This window comes from Columba livia, chromosome 4 (assembly GCF_036013475.1).
Source record: "Columba livia isolate bColLiv1 breed racing homer chromosome 4, bColLiv1.pat.W.v2, whole genome shotgun sequence".
In the NCBI taxonomy this organism is placed as follows: domain Eukaryota; kingdom Metazoa; phylum Chordata; class Aves; order Columbiformes; family Columbidae; genus Columba; species Columba livia.
The window spans coordinates 7,784,102-7,803,852 of record NC_088605.1 but is presented as its reverse complement, the minus strand read 5'-3'; the positions used below and the strand labels follow the sequence as shown (position 1 = coordinate 7,803,852).

General features: G+C 41.5%; 1 protein-coding gene across 2 annotated transcripts in view; it reads right to left on the bottom strand.

The window, feature by feature from the left end:
* Nucleotides 1-19,751, bottom strand: part of UVSSA (UV stimulated scaffold protein A) — a 63,349-nt gene that overhangs the window by 18,216 nt on the left and 25,382 nt on the right. For both annotated transcript variants that reach the window (XM_065060335.1, XM_013369536.3), the window contains exons 7-9: nucleotides 18,740-18,851; nucleotides 2,413-2,590; nucleotides 1,010-1,162 (exon numbers count right to left, since the gene is read on the bottom strand). In XM_065060335.1, the coding sequence (XP_064916407.1) occupies nucleotides 1,010-1,162; nucleotides 2,413-2,590; nucleotides 18,740-18,851 (443 nt within the window). The remainder of the gene's footprint in view (nucleotides 1-1,009; nucleotides 1,163-2,412; nucleotides 2,591-18,739; nucleotides 18,852-19,751) is intronic.

Below are 19,751 nucleotides of genomic sequence, written 5' to 3'. Positions count from 1 at the left end.
GAGCCCAAAAGCCTGGAGTGACTGTGTTAAAGCACTATTATGTGTCAAATTTCACGGGCTTTCCGTAATTTAAAACATTCAAAATTTTATACAATCCTCTTGCTGATTTCTGCAAACACCGTCTTCACCCTGCGATCATGGCTTGTTTTCTTCTCTTTGTTTTTGATAAGAAAACAAACTAAGTTAAAGTAATACTTCTGAGAATAGCAGAGTTTGATTGCAACTCAGCCGGACAATGGTTTTTGCCTTTTCCAAACCAGGTATGGTACACAATGATACTAAAGAGTTCTGGTGGAATTAAATGAATTTTATACATAGAGGAAGGACTTTGCATCCCAACTTTCACATCAAAATAGTAGTACTAAAAAGGGGTTTTAAAAACTGACTAGAAACAAGTTTGGATGCATATCTGCCGTCTCTTCCCTGTGGCATCGCTAAAGCTTTCCCCAGCAATGCTTCATGCCCCAGAAACACAGAACCTTCCCAGACAAGAATGGAAAGTGAGAGATCCAAATTCAAATCCTGTAACTGCCACCTATTTCTTGTGTGACTGAACAAGCAGATCAATTTCCTCAGTCACCACTCTGTCAAGTCAGGAAAAATACCCCCGACACCTTCCCCAGCCTTTCTCCTACCTTGCCTGCTATTTATTTAGACAGTAAAGTCCCCAGCAGAGACCGTCTATCATGCACTTGCACCAGCTCTTTGCATAATGAGGTACCAATTTAAATTGGAGTCAGTGATGCCATGCTGCAAATAATACAGAAACATGAAAAGAGCACAAAAAATGTGCTTGGAAGCATCAAAGGATATTTAATTAGTATCACATCTTCTCAAAACAAACAACATTTAAAGGTAGAATTTCTGACTTTGTTTATGGGTCCTACAACACAAGGGAAAGAAGAAAAGTAATTATCAAAAGAAACAGCAGTCACCCCGCTGTATGACCTCTGAGTACAAGTAAATCTATATATTTGTTTAATTTATCTTAAAAGAGAAAGAGCATTACTTGAGAATCTTCCCAGCACTTGGCTGATCCTGTCCCCAGTAGTGAAGATCTAATCCAAAAGGCATGAGGGGAGCTTTAGCTCTTTCTTCTTCCAGTTTTCGCCTCTTATTGTCAGGCTCTTCCACGGCTGCTGGCTCCATAGCTGAAGAGTCACTGAAGGAAATGAATGAAAACTCAATACAGAACAGCAATGCTCACAAGAATTTTTTCTCTGTTTTCATTTAGATTTGCACACCAACGCTAATATTATCTTAGATCTTGGACTATGATTACCTTGACCAGATTATCTTTTTTGATTATTTTTATTTTAAAAAGGATACCGTACCACCACACACTCCACATACAGCACACCGCACCATGAAACTTAACTGCAAGTTCAGCTAGAGCAAGCTAAATCACATTATACCATGGGTGCAGAAGCCCAGAGATCTACTGGGGGCAGCAGTGGACCACACATGCTGTGCTCTAACAGGAGCTACAGATGGGGTATCACAAACCGTTTTAAGAAAGGTCTCGCTTCTGTGAACTCACACCCACGTTTGCATGGCAGTCACACAGGGTGCAAAGCCTTTCTTTTGTTGATAAAATTCTATCGTGCAGACTTAGAAAACGCATTGTGCATCACCACTACAGAATCCACCAGTCCTCAAAAAACAGAGTAGTACTATGGAGACCTTGGGTAGTCACTGACAGAGCTTCAAATGGTCTTCGCCACCTTACTGAAATATTAAATTTTTAAAGATTAAAAGTCAAAACATACACCTGAATACTTCAAACTCTGGAGTTCCAATGAAGGAACCTTCTTTTTCAAATTACATTCCAGTTTGCTACGTTTTGGGGGCTTTCCTGACCAATGCAGAAATGTCTTTTCAGGAACGTGCCACTTAAGTAGATGATTCCGGTCTTATCCCCATAGAAAAGGCTGGAGTTTCACCAAGTTTCAAAAAGGATTGACAACTAAAACACCTTTGGAATCAGTATATAACTTCTCCAGGCAGCACTGACAGCACTAGGAACCAAGACATGGTTGAAATGACTTTCTAATTTAGCATTAACATATGTTTTGTTTAGTTGCAAACCAAAAATTACCCCAATAAATGCAGATGGGTTTTTCCGTTAGGAGAAAAGGGAACACTTTATATTTTCATAGAGACCATTTACACCAAATAAAGCCTAAATCAAGCAAGTAATAAAAGGTTCCTTAAAATCCTGGCGCAGTCACTGAACAAAATCCTCCAAATTAAGTAGCGAATGTACATCTCAGCCAAATAACTGTAACTCCAAAATGAAACCAAGACAGCCTTAGCAGCTTCCCTGGTTTGTGAGCGCTTTCCTGCATGCTTTTGTGACTAATAAATAGAATAAGGGCAAGAGGTTTGTACAAGAATTAAAATAAAGATAACCTGGCGTGTGGAGGTGATAACTTCGGTAGTTTGTCTCTAATAAGTTTCAGTGTGGCAGCTGCACAGGTTGGATCAAGTTCGTCTTCATTCCCTTTTAGGCGGGCGCGGGAGCTCAGCGGAGCCGCTCCTGTCGACGTCTTCCCCACTGGTGTTTTTGGAGGCGCCCGGGGCTCCAGCCCTGCAAGAAAACTCCATGTTTAGGGGGGATTCGCTTCTCCCACCCTCAACACTTCACAGCGGAGCCAAACACTGATTACACCTCTTACTGCTTTTGGTTTGCATTAGACATCAATCCCAGATGGAGATGTTTCTGCCCGTGACATTTTTCTTATTTTGGAAAAGAAATACACTAACTACAGCAAACGAACTTTTAAATTTGTACAACATGGTGCCACAACAAAGAATGATGTTACTCCACCTTAGAAAAAAAGGATTTTAACAATAAATGTTTACCTAAACCGCAACACTGTTGTTTGTATATAAGTTTCTAGTGTCACGTCAGCTTGCTGGTGAGTGATTTCTGTACTCAAGGTTATATCAAGATAGAATAGAAGAAAGAAACTATTGGCACTACTGTTTAACACCTAGAAGCCCAAAAGACATCTAAGAGCAGTAGAAAGCAAAAGGAAAGGCAGGCACCCATATCCTCCTGTGTGCTGAGATTAATTCTTTGTTGTTCTTAAGCAAAAAGTGCTGCTAAAACTGTCTCAGCCTGGCAAAGAGAAACCACTTTTGGGTGCAGGATTCACTGCAACACACAATGGACAGGAAGGGGGACCATTGTCACCCATCCCAAATGGGTGTGTGGAAGCACACCAGTGAAAAAACAAAGCGTGTGTAGACACATCCCTGCTCTTTGGTGATTCTCAGCTACCATATTGACCCTTCAGAGCTGAGAACATAAAACAAAACATCTTTTTCTTTACCTCCCCGCTTCCTGATTTGTCAAGGGGCAGCATCACTGAGAATAGCTGAGTTTCAGTTCCTAAATACATCTGCAAACAGAATTATCTGGAGAACACTCTTCTTTCACAGCCACTAAGCCACACAATTTGCCCAGATAACACACCCAAGTGCTGGTGGCAGCACTGTGTATTCCCACTGAACACACTCCAGAGACAGCAAACGCCTGAGCTCCAGCTGAGGACCAAACCGATTGCAAAGCAGTACCACACACTGACATTCAGCACCAGCAGCTCAGCGGTGGGGCAACTTAATTACTTTATACAGCGAGATTAAACAGTCAGCCCAGATTGTAACGATGCAATTAGATAGGCTGAGCAGTGAGACAGCACATGCTTCTACCCGCTGAGATAGAGAAGCAACTCTATTAACTGGCAGTAGTAACGAGAACTTTTCAGCCGACGACAGCTAAAAATGGAAAGATGTGATCCCTCACACTAACGCAATGGACTATGTTTTCCCCATCAGAAAGCCTTTTTATAAAAGTGACTGAAATGAAAGGAACTACCCCCAAAAAACCCTGAATGAACACAAAAAAAGTTATGGTTTCAAAAGACTGAAGTTTTAAGCAAATTATCTCAGCCTTCTTACGAAAAGCAACCTGAGTTTACCCAAGTTTTAGCCATTATTTGGACTTGTAGTCTCTTGCCACATGTAGCCAGCCCTGAAGCTGCATCCGGAAGTATCCATGCTTTGCTAATCATTAAATGTATGACAAGATAGCAACTAGAAGAGGAAAAGTTGATGTGGTATGCACTGCTCTTTGAGTGGGAAATTGCGGGGCCCATAGTGGCAGGTAGTTTTGGTACACAAAATCTTTTTATTTCAGAGAAAACCATATTTTTCACAAACAAAACGAGAGCAACTGACCCCTTCTTTCCACCTTATAAGGTCTTCCAGTAACTCAACCCGACCTTGATTCATTTGTACTGCACGTTCCCTTGTAACCTGCAGGGTGCAAGCACACAGATGGCATCGCCTGACTCTGGGCACGAGGCAAGTTGCTGAGCTGGAAACCTTCTAGATCCATCCCTTAGGGACACGTGGGTCTAAACTTCTCAAGTCCCTAGATCAGGAACTGAGTCCTCACACAGGGAATGACATCTCTTCCTCATTCTCCAAGGCTCCAAGCTCAGAGTAATGAGAAGAACACCCTGTCAACTCCCTGCTTAACCTAGTTCTTGAACATCCCCTCCCTAGAGGGAGCCAACAATCCCAAAATCCACAAAGCTCTCATGAGAGGGGAAACAAAAGCAGACATTCAGTTGGATCTGGCTTGTGTAGCCTTTGAATTTTGCTGCATATTGCGAATGGTCACCTCAGTCATTCCTAGATCTGAGTACAGCTGACTCCAGAGAGAAGTGAGAGCTCCAGAACACTCTCAAGGGTGAGGACTCTTCTAAGACTCCGTGTCTCTCTCTAGTATGGATTCTACCGGCAACAGTGAAGGAAAATGTTTTAAGGGCAAGGTGATTCAGGGTACGGGCTAGCAACAGCAACTGTGGGAGACAGCCTCCTTGCCCCTTTCAAACCAACGGATGGAAGGAAACAGGATTTGGAAAAGGAAAGAAGACGAGAGCACCAGCCATCAGGAGTTTACAAGTATTCATAGAGACTTTCTGTCTTCTCCTCCCTCTCCCACAGCTACTCAACACCTTTCTTCTGCTTACCCAGTGTATGACAAAGAGAAACGTGGACCATTTTCACAAGAGAGTTGAGGGGAGAGCACGTACATCTGTGACGTGACTTATGTGTGACAGTATTGTCGCATGTCCACCCAGAGACCAGACCCAGCTCTGGTAGGTTGATGCATTCCACCTTTCCTAAGAAAAGGCCACCTGAGTAACATGGAGATACCCCCATAGGGGTGAACACACATCTGAGAGTGGGTATTTCAGTAGTGCCTGTCCCAGAAAGACTTTAACAGGTACCTGCATGTCCGAATGTTTGCAGGCAGTAAGCTTTGCCGAATAGGCAAAAAAGACATTCACCACATTTTGAAACCACTGTCAAACCCCAGCTCCTTGTTCTGCTCTCCAGAAAACACCCCAGCACCAAAGCCCACATTCCATAGGCAGCACATCGTGAAAGGCAGCGCTGCTCAAGCTGCCTGAGGCTTCCCGGGAACTGAACTGAGTGGGGACAGTGGTGTGAAGAACAATCAGTCCCTTTTAATTTTTATGTCCTCAGATGAGAATTTTTTAGCAGGCCCTGTTACGACAGGACAAGGGGTGATGGTTTTAAACTAAAGGAGGGGAGATTCAGGTTAGACATGAGGAAGAAATTTTTGACACTGAGGGTGGTGAAACCCTGTCCCAGGTTGCCCAGAGAGGTGGTGGATGAACCATCCCTGGAGACATCCCAGGCCAGGCTGGACGGGGCTCTGAGCAACCTGAGCTGGTGAAGATGTCCCTGCTCATGGCAGGGGTGGCACTGGATGAGCTTTGAAGGTCCCTTCCCACCCAAACTAGTCTATGATTCTATCCTAACCTGCCTGCCAGATGCAGATGGACACCAGCCCTTGCCATTGGCTGGTGATGCTGCTGCTCAGCATCCCTGACACTACTACTGACACTACTACACTACTACTCCCTTACTCTGTCATGCCCACATGACATACTCTAATGAAAGCAATGAACACACCACACTCACCTTGTTACCTAAATTCCTTTCCCAAAGTCAACAAGGCTTTCAAGAACATTGTTAAAAAAAAAAATCTTTTAAAGGACTAACCTGTTCATTGGATAAGAGTCTCAAAATTAGTAGAAGGACCAGCAATAAAGGAAATGATAATTAAACATAATAGGATGGAAATAGCCAGAGAAAGATCTAGGTTAAATACTAAAAGAAGCAATTTCATGATGTTTTAAGCTGTGAACTTGCCATTCAAGAGGGATAATGGCACCTCCACAGAAGTGTTTTTTAAACAGCATTTAATATTTCACTGAAGGGACCAATCTTGAAATTATGTATCTGGAAATGGAGCAGGATACGTTCCATCTCAGCTCCTGTCACAGGCTAGAAAGGCAAAAAGCCCTTCTCAGGTGCTTTGTACCAAAGTGAAACAGAATTAATCCAAAAGATTCTGTTATAACCACACGTTACAATCATCAGGATTTGGAAGAATAAATGGCTACAAACAAACAGGCCCTTTGGCATGAAGAAGGGTAGCTGAAAAAAACATGTGATGGACTGTATCTATAATGTAGAATTGCCTAAGCTGTATTTAGCATTTAAAATCGCCTTTTTTTTTTTAAGGACAGCAATATCTTCCTGAAAAAAACACTGTTTAAAGAAACTGTTTTGAGAGCACTTGCGTATATATTATTCGCGAACTGTCAGAAGGTAGCAGGTGTGCATCTCACTCTGCTTTTCCTCTTCATTAAGAAGAAGTGCATGTGTATTAAAAGTTATCAGGAAACCTTAGTTTTACTGCAGTTTTCCCCTACAATGTTTACAGAAAGCAGGATTGCTCATTTGATACTCTGGTTTGAAGGGAAGAGGATGTGAATGGCAGAGACAAGCAGCCGGCAACCCACAGAAAAGGCAGGAGAGATAAATGGACAATGTGACATTTAGATAGATAAAAATCACATCCAAAAGATCAAGATAGGAATTCTTAAGAGTTACGAGAACAAAATATTTTCCCATTGATTTCTTATTTTAAACCATTAACAGAAAAATGGCTAAAGGTAGGTACACTACAACGTCAGTAACATCACCTCTACTGTGGGTTTTTGTTTTAACATTTGTTTCTAAAAATTAGTTTTTGCTAACAAGATAAAGACAAGAGTCACCATGCAGACAGCCCCAGCTGAATGGTATCCACTATCAGGGTAGGTTTGGTTTTGTTTTTAAGACATAGACGGGATTAAGTGCAGTTTTAAAAGTAAAATTCCTCTTAAGAATTCTGCTGTTCCGTGTATTTAACGCAAGGACAGTACCTGGGTCCAAATTGTTCCAACAGCAGCTTTTAGAAAGAATCGTAAAAATGTTCAAATCCCCTTTTTTTGTTTAAATGGACCAAATGGCACCTATTTGCCTGAAGCAATAAAGTAGACGGTGTTCAGAAGATAAATCGATAGAAGGAAAGAGAGAGGCTGGGCTTTCAGCTGAAGTTGGGCTGCTGAATGCTGACATTATTGATTTTAGCTAGTTCAGCTGGTCTTGTAATTAAAATGTAAATTTGAGAAAGAGATTATGTCCTGACAGAAATGGTGGGATTAGGGGGAGATAAAAGCCCCTCAGTGAAAATTCAGAGAAAGAGCAAGCACAGGTTTCCTCAGCTGTGTGGATTTAGAAGAAATCTAGCTACTTCAGATTCACTTAAGTTTAATTGAAAAAACGGAGACAGAATATAAATAACTATTATGGACTTCAACTTTCTGGAAAAAAAAACCCAACTGTTCCCTATCTGTTGAATCTTAGTCAAGCTGAATGCGATTTCTATTAGTACAGACGCTCTCTGAGACTGTCAGGAAAATCCAGAAGCTCAGGTGCAATATTTCCCCACTTACTCTCTAGTGTGCTCACAATAAAAAAAAAAAACTGAATGTATTTTCCTTAGGAAGCACAAGAAGCTTTACTGCTAAATGAAGAGAGCTTTGCAAAGCTCAGTTCAACATGGATTGCAGACCAGAGGGTTGAAGTCCATGTCTGGGGTGTTGCTTCCAAACAGCTCCAGTGTTTCAGGATCAGCTCTGCTGTTGCTCTTCACATACAAATGTGAACAACAGTGCTGGAACGGGTCCAGAGAAGAGCAACAAGACTGGTGAAGGGACTTGAACACAAGCCCTATGGGGAGAGGCTGAGGGAGCTGGGCTTGTTTAGTCTGGAGAAGAGGAGGCTTAGAGGTGACCTCATCACTCTCTAGAACTACCTGAAGGGCAGTTCTAGCCAGGTGGGGATTGGTCTCTTCTCCCAGGCAGTCAGCAATAGGACAAGGGGGCATGGGCTTCAACTCTGCCAGGGGAAATTTAGGCTGGAGATTAGAAAGAAATTCTTTGCAGAGAGAGTGGTCAGGCATTGGAATGGCTGCCCAGGGAGGTGCTGGACTCACCGTCCCTGGAGGTTTTTAAACTGAGATTGGACATGGCACTTAGTGCCATGATCTAGTAAATGGACTGGAGCTGGACCAAGGGTTGGACTCGATCTCTGAGGTCTTTTCCAACCCAGTCAATTCTGTGATTCTGTGAAAATTAACAGAGGTGATCATATGGTAGGAAGATTTCATTATCACAGTGTGTTTGGGATTGGAAGGGACCTCAAAAGATCATCTAGTCCAATCCCTGACTCTGACAGCTCTGCTACTCATAAGGAATAGAGATTCAAATTATATGTTACCCCTGACAGATATCTGATCTTTATGAAGCCATCACAAATTATAAGAATATTCAGTTGTGGGTTTTTTCTTTTTTGAGATAAAATTTAATCTGTACCTCCAAAAAAAAAAGTCAGGCTATTATTAGTATCAATTCATCTACAAAGAACTGTAAAATGAGGAAAAATACTAAAAATATAAACAAAACCTTAAAAGTATTCATACAGGGATATCACTGATTAAAGCATTTACCATTTATTGTGGTAGAAAACTTCCTCTTTAAGTTTAGATAGACACGGTTCTCTCATCTTACCTTTGAACGCCACGAAACAAATGGCTGTCTGCAGCTGCAAGGGGACAACGCTGAAATGCCAGAGGTGGCTTTAGCAAATATTCTCACAACACACACGAGATGTGTGTGCACTCAAAGCAACTTATCACACAGACAACCCCACATATTATTGTTTCTGTATAAACTACACTACTTTTCAAAAGTTGTCAAGGAGTCTTGTATAATCAGAGGTATTCAACAATCAAAGAAGACGCTCCCAGCACCCTCAAATGCGGCTACGCTCATTTACATTCATCCAAAATTTTACTTTGGAAATTCAAATTAAAGAAGAACGATAACAACTACGTTAGTTAACTAGAGTTCATCAACATTACATAAATACTTTGTTTGGCTTACTGGAATTACAGAATATATTAATTTGTTATAATGGTAGTTCTCATTAACTAACCCTATTTATGGGTGGTTTATGACCATAGTTAAGAATTAGCATAAATCAAAGCAGCAGAGTTTAGATTAAAAGCTTTCTACACCTTATGTCTTGATCTTTTAGATGTCTTGCTTATCATTTTGCAGTCCCTGGCCATTGCACAGTTCTATAAGGTAAACACCTATCGCAAACCACTTGGAAGCGTCATCAGCATTCTGCACCGTGACTATGAATTTTGAAGAACTTTAGTAGGAATCAAATATATCCCGTGTCCTGCCAGATCTTCTGAGAACCTTATTGACACAGAAGGACCTTGCCGGAGAGCGAGGAAGGGTTTGCATGATCAATGGATTAGGATGCACCAGAAGTATCTACAATCAGTACTTTGACATGGATGTAGAAGCACTTTATTGGAAGTGCAAATCACTTTTCCTAAATGTGCAAATTTATCTTCTTTCCAAATACTGTATTATAATAAGCTTTACTCAATTACTGTCCTAAGCATAGCTATACCAAACATATGTTTGTCCCTACACACATATATTCAAAACACACTAATGTAATGAGGCAATCTAACTTGTAAACTTACAATTAAATACTTCTAGTGTTGTATATGGTAAGAAAAATTGAGATCACACAACACATATTTGATTATAGCAGTTCAGGACTGGGGTCCTAACTTCAATGCTGTATATCTATCTGTACATTTATGGTAAATCAGTGCATGCTATTTCAATCATGTAACAACTATGCCTGATTTTCTTTTAAGGATTTACAGTAATATTAATAAAAATCTTATTCTAAATACTAGACTCTTGTCTGAGAAGACAAACACAAAAGTGTGTTAGCTGCATTTTCCAAATCTGGGAAAAAAGAACCCAAATTTCACAGGGCAGTGAAAGGCAAGTGTGTAATTCTGCCTGTCCTTCCTTTTGCAAAACCCAATTTGTTTTTTCCCCTTTAAAGAAGTCAAGTAACACCCACAAGTCCGTATTTGGCTTGGATAGCGTAATTCTTAGTCTCAAATCCAGTTCCTGAGAACTGTGCTCCATACATGCTGAAGGCTGCAGGTTTGGTTTTGCTGTGGTCTCTGAGCTGTTTCTCCACATTCTTTCCATGCGGGAACAATTCCCTGAGGAATTTCCTGAGCAATGGAGACCAGACAAATCCAACCAGACTAAAAAGCTGTCAGGCTTTTAAAGCAGAACCCAGACAAAATGAGAAATCATTGTAGTAAGGAAACAAAAAGCTTAAGTATCATTTTTCATTTCCATTTAGCCAGCACACACGTCTATTTAGCAATTCAACAGTCAGTAGTACCTCAGCAACTTCATTCCCAAATAATAATGCCATTAAAAACATTTATTTTCATTACAATGAAGGCAGAGCACAATCATGTGGTTGATCATTGTGCTGCACACTTTCATGACCTGTAGCTGATGAAAGGCATTAGCCAGGCTGCTCTTCAGATGTGCATCTCACCCCAAATATTATAAATCCACTTTACATTTTGTATGAAACAGAGCTACCTGTTGGCACCAGGAGCTGCGGTACCGACCCCATACCTGCGTCCTGTTATTGCGTCACCCTTGAGTCATGTCTACTTCATCATCGCTGCCACAATCATCCATCTCTCTTCTGTGAAAGCCCAGACTTGATCAACCCCCTACCATTTAAAAGCTATTACAAAATGACTTGTCAAAGCAGTGGATGCTGTCTACCTTGATTTCAGTAAAGCGTTTGACACAGTCTCCCACAGCATCCTCACTGCTAAACTGAGGAAGTGTGGTCTGGATGATTGGGTACTGAGGTGGACTGTGAACTGGCTGAAGAAAAGAAGCCAGAGAGTCATGGTCAATGGGGCAGAGTCCAGTTGGAGACCTGTATCTAGTGGAGCGCCTCACGAGTCAGTACTGGGGCTGGTATTATTCAATACATTCATCAATGATTTGCACAAAGGAACAGAGTGTACTATCAGCAAGTTTGCTGATGACACCAAGGTGGGAGGAGTGGCTGACACGCCAGAGGCTGTGCTGCCACCCAGAGACCTGGACAGGCTGGAGAGTTGGGCGGGCAAAAATTTAATGAAATATAACAAGGGAAAGTGTAGCGTCTTGCATCTGGATAGGAACAACCCCAGGTTCCAGTATAAGCTGGGGAATGACCTGTTAGAGAGCAGTGTAGGGGAAAGGGACCTGGGGGTCCTGGTGGACAGCAGGATGACCATGAGCCAGCACTGGGCCCTTGTGGCCAGGAAGGCCAATGGTACCTGGGGTGGATTAGAAGGGGGGTGGTTGGTAGGTTGAGAGAGGTTCTCCTGCCCCTTTATGCTGCCCTGGTGAGACCACACCTGGAATATTGTGTCCAGTTGTGGCCCCTCAGTTCCAGAAGGACAGGAAACTGCTGGAGAGAGTCCAGTGCAGGGCAACAAAGATGCTGAAGGGAGTGGAGCATCTCCCGTGTGAGGAAAGGCTGAGGGAGCTGGGGCTCTTGAGCTTGGAGGAGACTGAGAGGTGACCTCAGTGTTTATAAATATGTAAAGGGTGAGTGTCAGGAGGATGAAGCCAGGCTCTTCTCGGTGACAACCAATGGTAGGACAAGGGGCAATGGGTACAAATTGGAACACAGGAGGTTCCATTTAAATTTGAGAAGAAACTTCTTCTCAGTGAGGTTGACAGAGCCTGGCCCAGGCTGCCCAGGGGGTTTGTGGAGTCTCCTTCTCTGCAGACATTCCAACCCGCCTGGACACCTTCCTGTGTAACCTCATCTGGGTGTTCCTGCTCCATGGGGGGACTGCACTGGATGAGCTTTCGAGGTCCCTTCCAATCCCTGACATTCTGTGATTCTGTGACTTTTAGTAAGTTTTTCAGAGATGCCTACTGGTAGGGAACCCTAATCAATCCTAATAACAGAAAACTAAAAAGTATTTTCCTTAAAGACTAATAAGCATTGAAACCAACTCACTGAGTAGTTCAGGGATGTTTAAATATTGTACTGAGGGATGTTAACTCAACACTTCAGATTTCTGCTTTTTCCACATGGCTTCCAGAAAACTTTGACATGTACCAATAAAAAACAAAAAACCCACAACAACCAACCAAAACCACAACAAACAAAATGCACATCAAAAACAAAGAAACCACAAAACCATAAAACCCCCACAGAACAGAGGAGAACCTACTGTAAAATCAACAGATAATCATTCCGTAACAACCAAATCTGTTACATGCTCCCATGGAGGAAAAAAGACCACTATGGAAGCCACGGTTTCTTCACAGGTCAAAATAAGTGGTTTCTATTTCACCTTATCAACACTTGCATACAGGCTCTTTTTGCCATCTTTAGCTTTAAATCTGTTCTACACAACAGCAAAGCAATCTCTTTATGGGAGAAACTTCATTTAGATGAAGGATAAAAGAGCACATTACTATTGTACGCGGTAACTAAAACCGCTGGTTTCCTACATCCTATATCAAAAATGAAGGAGATAAATAGAGCTAAGAAAGAGGTGGCCCAGCGAAGCTACACAGCAACACTCATGCCCAGAGAACACGCAGATCCATCACTTCTCTTCTCGCTGTGACAAAGATGAAACCTCAGCACTTGACCACACAAACAAAAACATTCAGAAGCATTTAGAAAATGTTTTCTGTAGGGAAAAGAAGAATCAGACTCCATTAAATTCGTAGCTAATTTTCCTATTTTTTAAATCTGTAATGATGATTCCATTGTATTCCATGTTTCTGAGGTAGTTTTGCCTCTAATCATTGTGTCCTCTGCATGTCTTGATGGATGCCAGTCAGGAAAATAAAACTTTTAAAAACAATATGCATGGAGGTCTGCTGCCTAGGTACAGAATAGAGACTTTTAGTCAATACAAAAAAGTGCAATTTTCTGAATAAATGCCCCGAAATGCATGAATTTACTGCTTCAAATCTGAAAATTCAATCATGCATTAGTCTATGCAGTATTTTATTGTTATTTCTAATATAGACTTCTTAATGTTCAGAGAAAAAGCAAAAGCTATAAATCCCCTGCATCTTTAATTAATGGTTGCAATAGCAAGTTCATTCATGTTTCTAAAATGCTCAGTGAGAGCTGCACTAGAATAGCTTGTGTGGTCTCAAGCACTCCTAATTCTATATAAAAAAACAAAACAAAATCAACAGGTGGAGACTTCTCTACTAAGGAAATAGTCTGGTTTTGTACATCTGATTTGTTCAACTGGGGTATAAGGCTTCTTTCCTATGTTGCTATCAGATGTCATACTAAAAAAATCAAACCAAACAAACCCAACTACTTAACACACAGAAGAGTCACGACCCAGACACCATCATATTAGGAAAGGCTGTGTGGGGACATTTAACCCACAAAGATACATCACACTGTGATGGGAAAAGGGAAGAGTTTCTGAAACGAGCAAAATCCCTTGGGATTTTAGAACTACAGCTTTGATCCAGATACAAAAGAAATCCCAAGCAGGCTGTAAGATGCAATGTGAACATCTGAAGTTGCTATCAGGGACCTAAAACATTTTGGCTTAAGGCTCAAACACACGAGAAGTAATTATTAACTAGATTTGAAACAATGGTTTCTGTTCTTAACTGCAAAATCATTTCTTGTATAATTTTGGATAAGGATTAAATTTGATAACCAGTAGACTGCTTCCATGCTAATACTCCCAGTCAGATGGCTTCCGCATGTCACCACTTGCGAAGTGGCAGTGGCACCTCCAAGCATTATTGCATCAGTAAGCTCACGAATGCACTGAGACAAGAATTATGAACTGGGAAAACCCACTAGTAGACAAGAGCTGCTGGAGGTGGGTGCTTTGAACCAGATCTGAGAATCGTTTGAGTTTTACGTGGAAAGGCACGTCTCAAAATGGATTATTACCGCGTGGTTCAGAGCTCGGCTGCAAGCCATGCCAAGACCACCAAGGGTAGGAAAGAATCCCTGACCTCGGCGTCAGCACCAAATTCTGCCTGTGGCACAAGAACGAGGTCACAGTTGCATCCCTCACCTTATCCACCTTAAGGCTTTAAGCCAATGCAACCACCAAAGGCTGGAATGTGGGAAACCTCAGGTAGAAACAAGATTTCCCCTCTCCCTAAAGCTTTCTTTTAAATGAATAATGCCTTAGTTTTTAAGGGGTTAGCAACGCCAGCCAAGGGCAAGTTACTCTTCAATAGAGAGCAGCAATGTCGGCACAGAGCGCTGAGAACCAGAGAAAGCCTGTGACAATTATTTCCACAGCACTGTTTCTTTTTCAGCAACACGATGTATTGAAAAGGGCTCCGTGGTGCCGCGGGATGGCTGGGCCCTGTCTGCTGCAGACAGCAGGTGCACGTGTAAATAAGGATTATACAAATGGGAGGTCGTTAAAAGTCTGGTAATGCTAATTTGGCATGACACCCCTAATGGGTTATATCTTCACACTTCAGTTATCTAATCACCTAAATTCTTTTAACAAATTCACATTTCATCTTATACATGGAGATTCAAATTGACTTGTTTAATTCTCCCTCCACCCAAACTGTACCCATGCTCAGTTCATCTTGTATATTAAATATCACCATCAATTTTGAGATCATCATCATCAATTACAGATACACACAGACAATACAATTGCATATGTCTATATACTTAGGCACACAAAACTTCCCCTGTCTCTAAATTTCTTTTCATTTTTCACAAACTTTTCAGATCTCAGGAGAACCACAAATACACTTTCGCATCATCAGAAATAGCATCTCAACCTGAAATTTACCTTGTTTGTAGGATACTTTCATTTTCCTAAGAGAAGCCAAAGAGAATAAAGTGACTTTTAAAGCAATAATTTAAATGTCACATTTCAATCCATCTCCACAGTTGTGTTTTACAACCTTGTCTTCTTGTTTAGTATAAAAAGTTGATGTGAGCAGCTGTTCACTTTTCCTGGTTTGTGTAACAACACAAGGAAAAACAACTTTAAACTGTTCACACCTTCTATGTAACACTGAGATTTTCTTTTTAACAGAAGGTTCGATGTTCTAGTTAGAACATTCCACTTGCACAGACTTCCATTTTCTTAACTCTCAGGATCTAAATAAATGCAGCAAAACCCCACCTGGATTATATGAAGATAAAGCTAAAGTCACTGTTATGGTAACTGCACTTGCACATGGAATAAAGAACCATCATTAATGAGAGACGTGGCTCCTAACACAGCCAGGTCCTGATGACAACGTGCTGCTATGTGCTTTTAAGCACACGCTTAAAAGATTAACTGAATTCTTTTCAGAGTCTTTCCTGAACTGTGAGTTTCCATAATAACTTTTAATAGCAGCGAGAAAAGCTGAATGACTTCAGGAGCATCGAGAACGGTTCATCTCTTTCAAAATACTATTTTTAACAAACACATCAGATAAAGAACAGCCAAGTGTGACCATCAGCTCCTACATAACCACATGTATATGAAATGAGAGGGTTTTTTTTCCCCGATTGATTAGCTTCTTTACTATGATGTATCTTCCTATCAGCAATAGTTTAAATACAAATTGGGAATTTCTTAATCCATTTTATATAGATTTTTAAAATATCCTTGAGGAGATAGTAGGCTTGTTCTTTTATCCTTTTTCATGAGGAGGAATTCAAATGGCAGTAAAGTATTGTGTTAATGCAATACAAAGGGTGGTAAGATGCTTTATTTTTTAAAATAACGTGTGTCCATGAGGATGATGGGGGGGAAAGAGGCAAGAGATGAGCACATTCCACTTCCAGTGGAAGCTGACAAGTATAAACAGAACTTATGCATGTTAGGATTCATCAGGCTGCTGTTAAATATAGGAAAAACAAGCTCCAGTGCCTGCAATTATTAGGAAAACACCAGTTTTGACACAAGAAATACTGCCAAAGGAAGGAAAAACCCCAAAGAACCACCACAGCTATGTAATAACTAACCTTATATGCTCCTTCATTTATATCACTACCAGTTTCTGGATTCTTCCATTAGCCATGTATACATAAGAAGCTTTTCACAACTTTCTGGAAGGCTGATAACCCTCTACTCCGTTACATTCCTTGTTTGAAAGTCCCACTGTTAGCAATAATTAGAACTTATTCAGTATTTCAACTGAGGTAGTTGGGCTAGCCAGCATATATTTTTGATAAAATTATACCAGTATAACTTGTTTTTTCTAATGAATAAAGAAAAAGCTGCCAAGTTCCTCCGTTTGCATCCTACAGCCCTTCACCACTGTCCCGTGCTCTCGTCTAACATTCTTCACATTTCACTGCCTCGGTACTCCCAGTTCCACTTCATCTCCCCCAGCTCTTGGTTGGACTAAGTAAGAACCTACACACAGTTTCAAGCACCCCATGCTAAGGGTCATGTCAAACCATGTTGCAGCTACCTGTTCACCAATGCACTAGTCGCATCTCAGTCCTCTATATAGTTGCTAATTTCCACATTTTTTAAAGACACAGAGGAACAGAGACATCTACCTCCTTCACACAACCTGGAAGCAGACAGTTGGACTTACTGCAAGTCCTTAGGTGGGGAACACAGATATACAGATAGAGTGCAGGCTTCCATCCCAGGGGTCCTGGGAGGTTACATCTAGGTGGGGTAGATGCACCGGTGAGGTCCCACTTGGAGAGCTGTGTCTGGAGCCCTCAGTGCAGGACACACATGGACCTGTTGGGGATGGGCCAGAGGAGGCCACAAAAATGATCAGAGGCTGGAACAGCTCTGCTGGGAGAACAGGCTGAGAGAGTTGGGGTGTTCAGTCTGGAGAAGAGAAGGCTCCAGGGAGACCTCATTGTGGCCTTTCAGTGCTTAAAATGGGCTGATAAGAAAGATGGGGATGAACTTTTTAGCAGTGCCTGTTGTGATGGGACAAGGGGTGGTGGTTTTAAATGGAAAGAGGGGAGATTCAGGTTAGACACGAGGGTGGTTTTACAGTGGTAAAACCCTGGCCCAGGTTGGCCAGAGAGGTGGTGGATGCCCCATCCCTGGAGACATCCCAGGCCAGGCTGGACGGGGCTCTGAGCAACCTGAGCTGGCGAAGATGTCCCTGCTCATGGCAGGGGTGGCACTGGATGAGCTTTGACAGTCCTGTCCAACCCAAACTCTCCTATGACTGAGGCACAGCAGGACTTCACACCTGGAGACATCCTCGAGCTGACCCCAGCCACTACAGATTATCACTACTGATCACCTTCCACTGCCTGTAGCCAAATTTGATGGCAGAAAACAGTAAAAAGGTCCTTTGTGCTACATCATCTTGGGTTTACACAGGCACGTCCACTTGTTTCAGCAAAAATATACATTTGACTTATACAGGTAACAGCTGCAGTGTGACTTCTAGGATGCAAATTGAAGTTAAAAATAAGCACGAGCAGGATTGAAAAAGGCAAAACATGGCACCAGTCTTACCCAAATACTCATGGAGAAATGTAGGAGCAAGGAACTTACTACAGTGTCCAAAGTTTTTAACTCTGTGATGGCAGCTACCCTCTCTTCTACAACGTACGGAAACCTTCCGAATCTTAAAATACGCAATGCTTCACAGAGGCAAAGCTGCAGACACTTAATAAGCCAGATGTACAAAGGACAAGGAATAACGTGCTGAAATTTAATTATTTGAGATGAACCTTCCTCAGGAACTCCTCTCTCAATCTCACAAAAACACATTACAAGTATATATTTATTGTTTAAGTAGCCTTTAAAATGCATTAAAAGAAGGCAAGACCAAGACTGTACTTTGTCACCTAGTATGTGCTCAGTGGCTATAATTCTGCACTTGAACGCTGACCTCCGTTTAACATCTTGTGTTAGCAACACCCAATGAAGAAAACCAAACAAGCAAGCAAACAAAAAGTTGTCCTTCTGAGCTATAAATTGGCCACCCTATGTAAGGAGGTGGCTGTACATCTCCAGCTGCTATTAATGCAGGTGATAGTACAAAACCTTACCCCCTTTCACCAGACTGTTGCCAATATTTCTAATATTCAGGCTCATTTACAGCTTTACTCTGCAATCTCTTCACTCCCAGTATGTGTTTTGCACACTTAGGAGCATACATGGTGCTGCTTCTGGCTCTGAACTCCAGTGGAACATGATGGAATGAAATAAGCTTCTCATCCCAGTCGCTCTTGCTCCTAGAAAGTATTTATTTATCTGGAGCCAATCGCTGCTCCCAGATCTATGTAATGACTTCCCCATAGCAGTCAGAGATTACCCACACCGCTGATCACTTTATTACTTCAGAATGGCTGTTTATTTACTTTACTGCAGCAGTAACATGCAGGGATAAAGCTTGTCACAGCTGGGCAAACTCACCATATTCCTTACGCAGGTGGTCTGGAATGTGGGGCTCATAACCTTCCTTCTCAGGGACCTCCACAAATTCATCTTCATCCTCATCGTCGTCATCGTCATCCGAGGCTTTCATCTACAGAGATATTTTGGTTGGTTTGGGTTTATTTTTTTTTTCATGTGGAGACCTCTTTTCATTTCCCTTCACATTGAAAATATTTTGCAGACATCCTGATAGCCCTGCCGAGACTGCTCTATGTCAAAAGTATTCCCCTAACTATGTATTTAATCTTTATCTAAGATTAGGCCTTTGCTTAACATTTTATCTCTAAAGCCATGCTCTATCCTAAGGGCTTCCTTAAAGCCCCTTTTATCCATTAGAACACATACAGTTGGTGAAGTCTGAGAAAGTGTAAAACTATAAAATGAGACCAAAAAAATCTTAAAATAACACCAAGATTTTGGCTTGATGAGCAAATTATAGCCTTATCTCTTATCCTTTGGTTGAAATTACTCATTTAGCTGCACCCAAATAGTCTATGGCATGGTAAATAGTATCAAACTGTTTAAGAGCTCAAAACCAGAGCAGGCAAACACGAGGCGAAGCTGATGGACTGGCAAGGTAATATTGACCAAAGTAAGACTATTCAGACCTGTATACTACAGAGTTTCACTGTGTTCCTTCACAACCGCACCAAATAATTCAATACACTCATTTAATAGCTAATTCGGTATATTCTAACTGTTCACACGATTAGACTGTGCGCACTGTATGGTCAAGACCAACACAATGGGATTTTTTAAAACATGCACTTGGTCTATATTGCAGCCTGGAACTGAATATTTATGAACAGCTGAAAAACAGAATAATTCATTCACATAAGTGGCTTCCTATATACCATTCCATCTAGCTAGTACTGGATATGTGCCAGCAAGTCTCTACATTTTAATTTCTAAGCTTGTTCCATACCTGGAAATGAGTTTTTCTTCTATGCTACACATGAGCTAAAAGAATCTGTGCCACTTCAGACCTGGC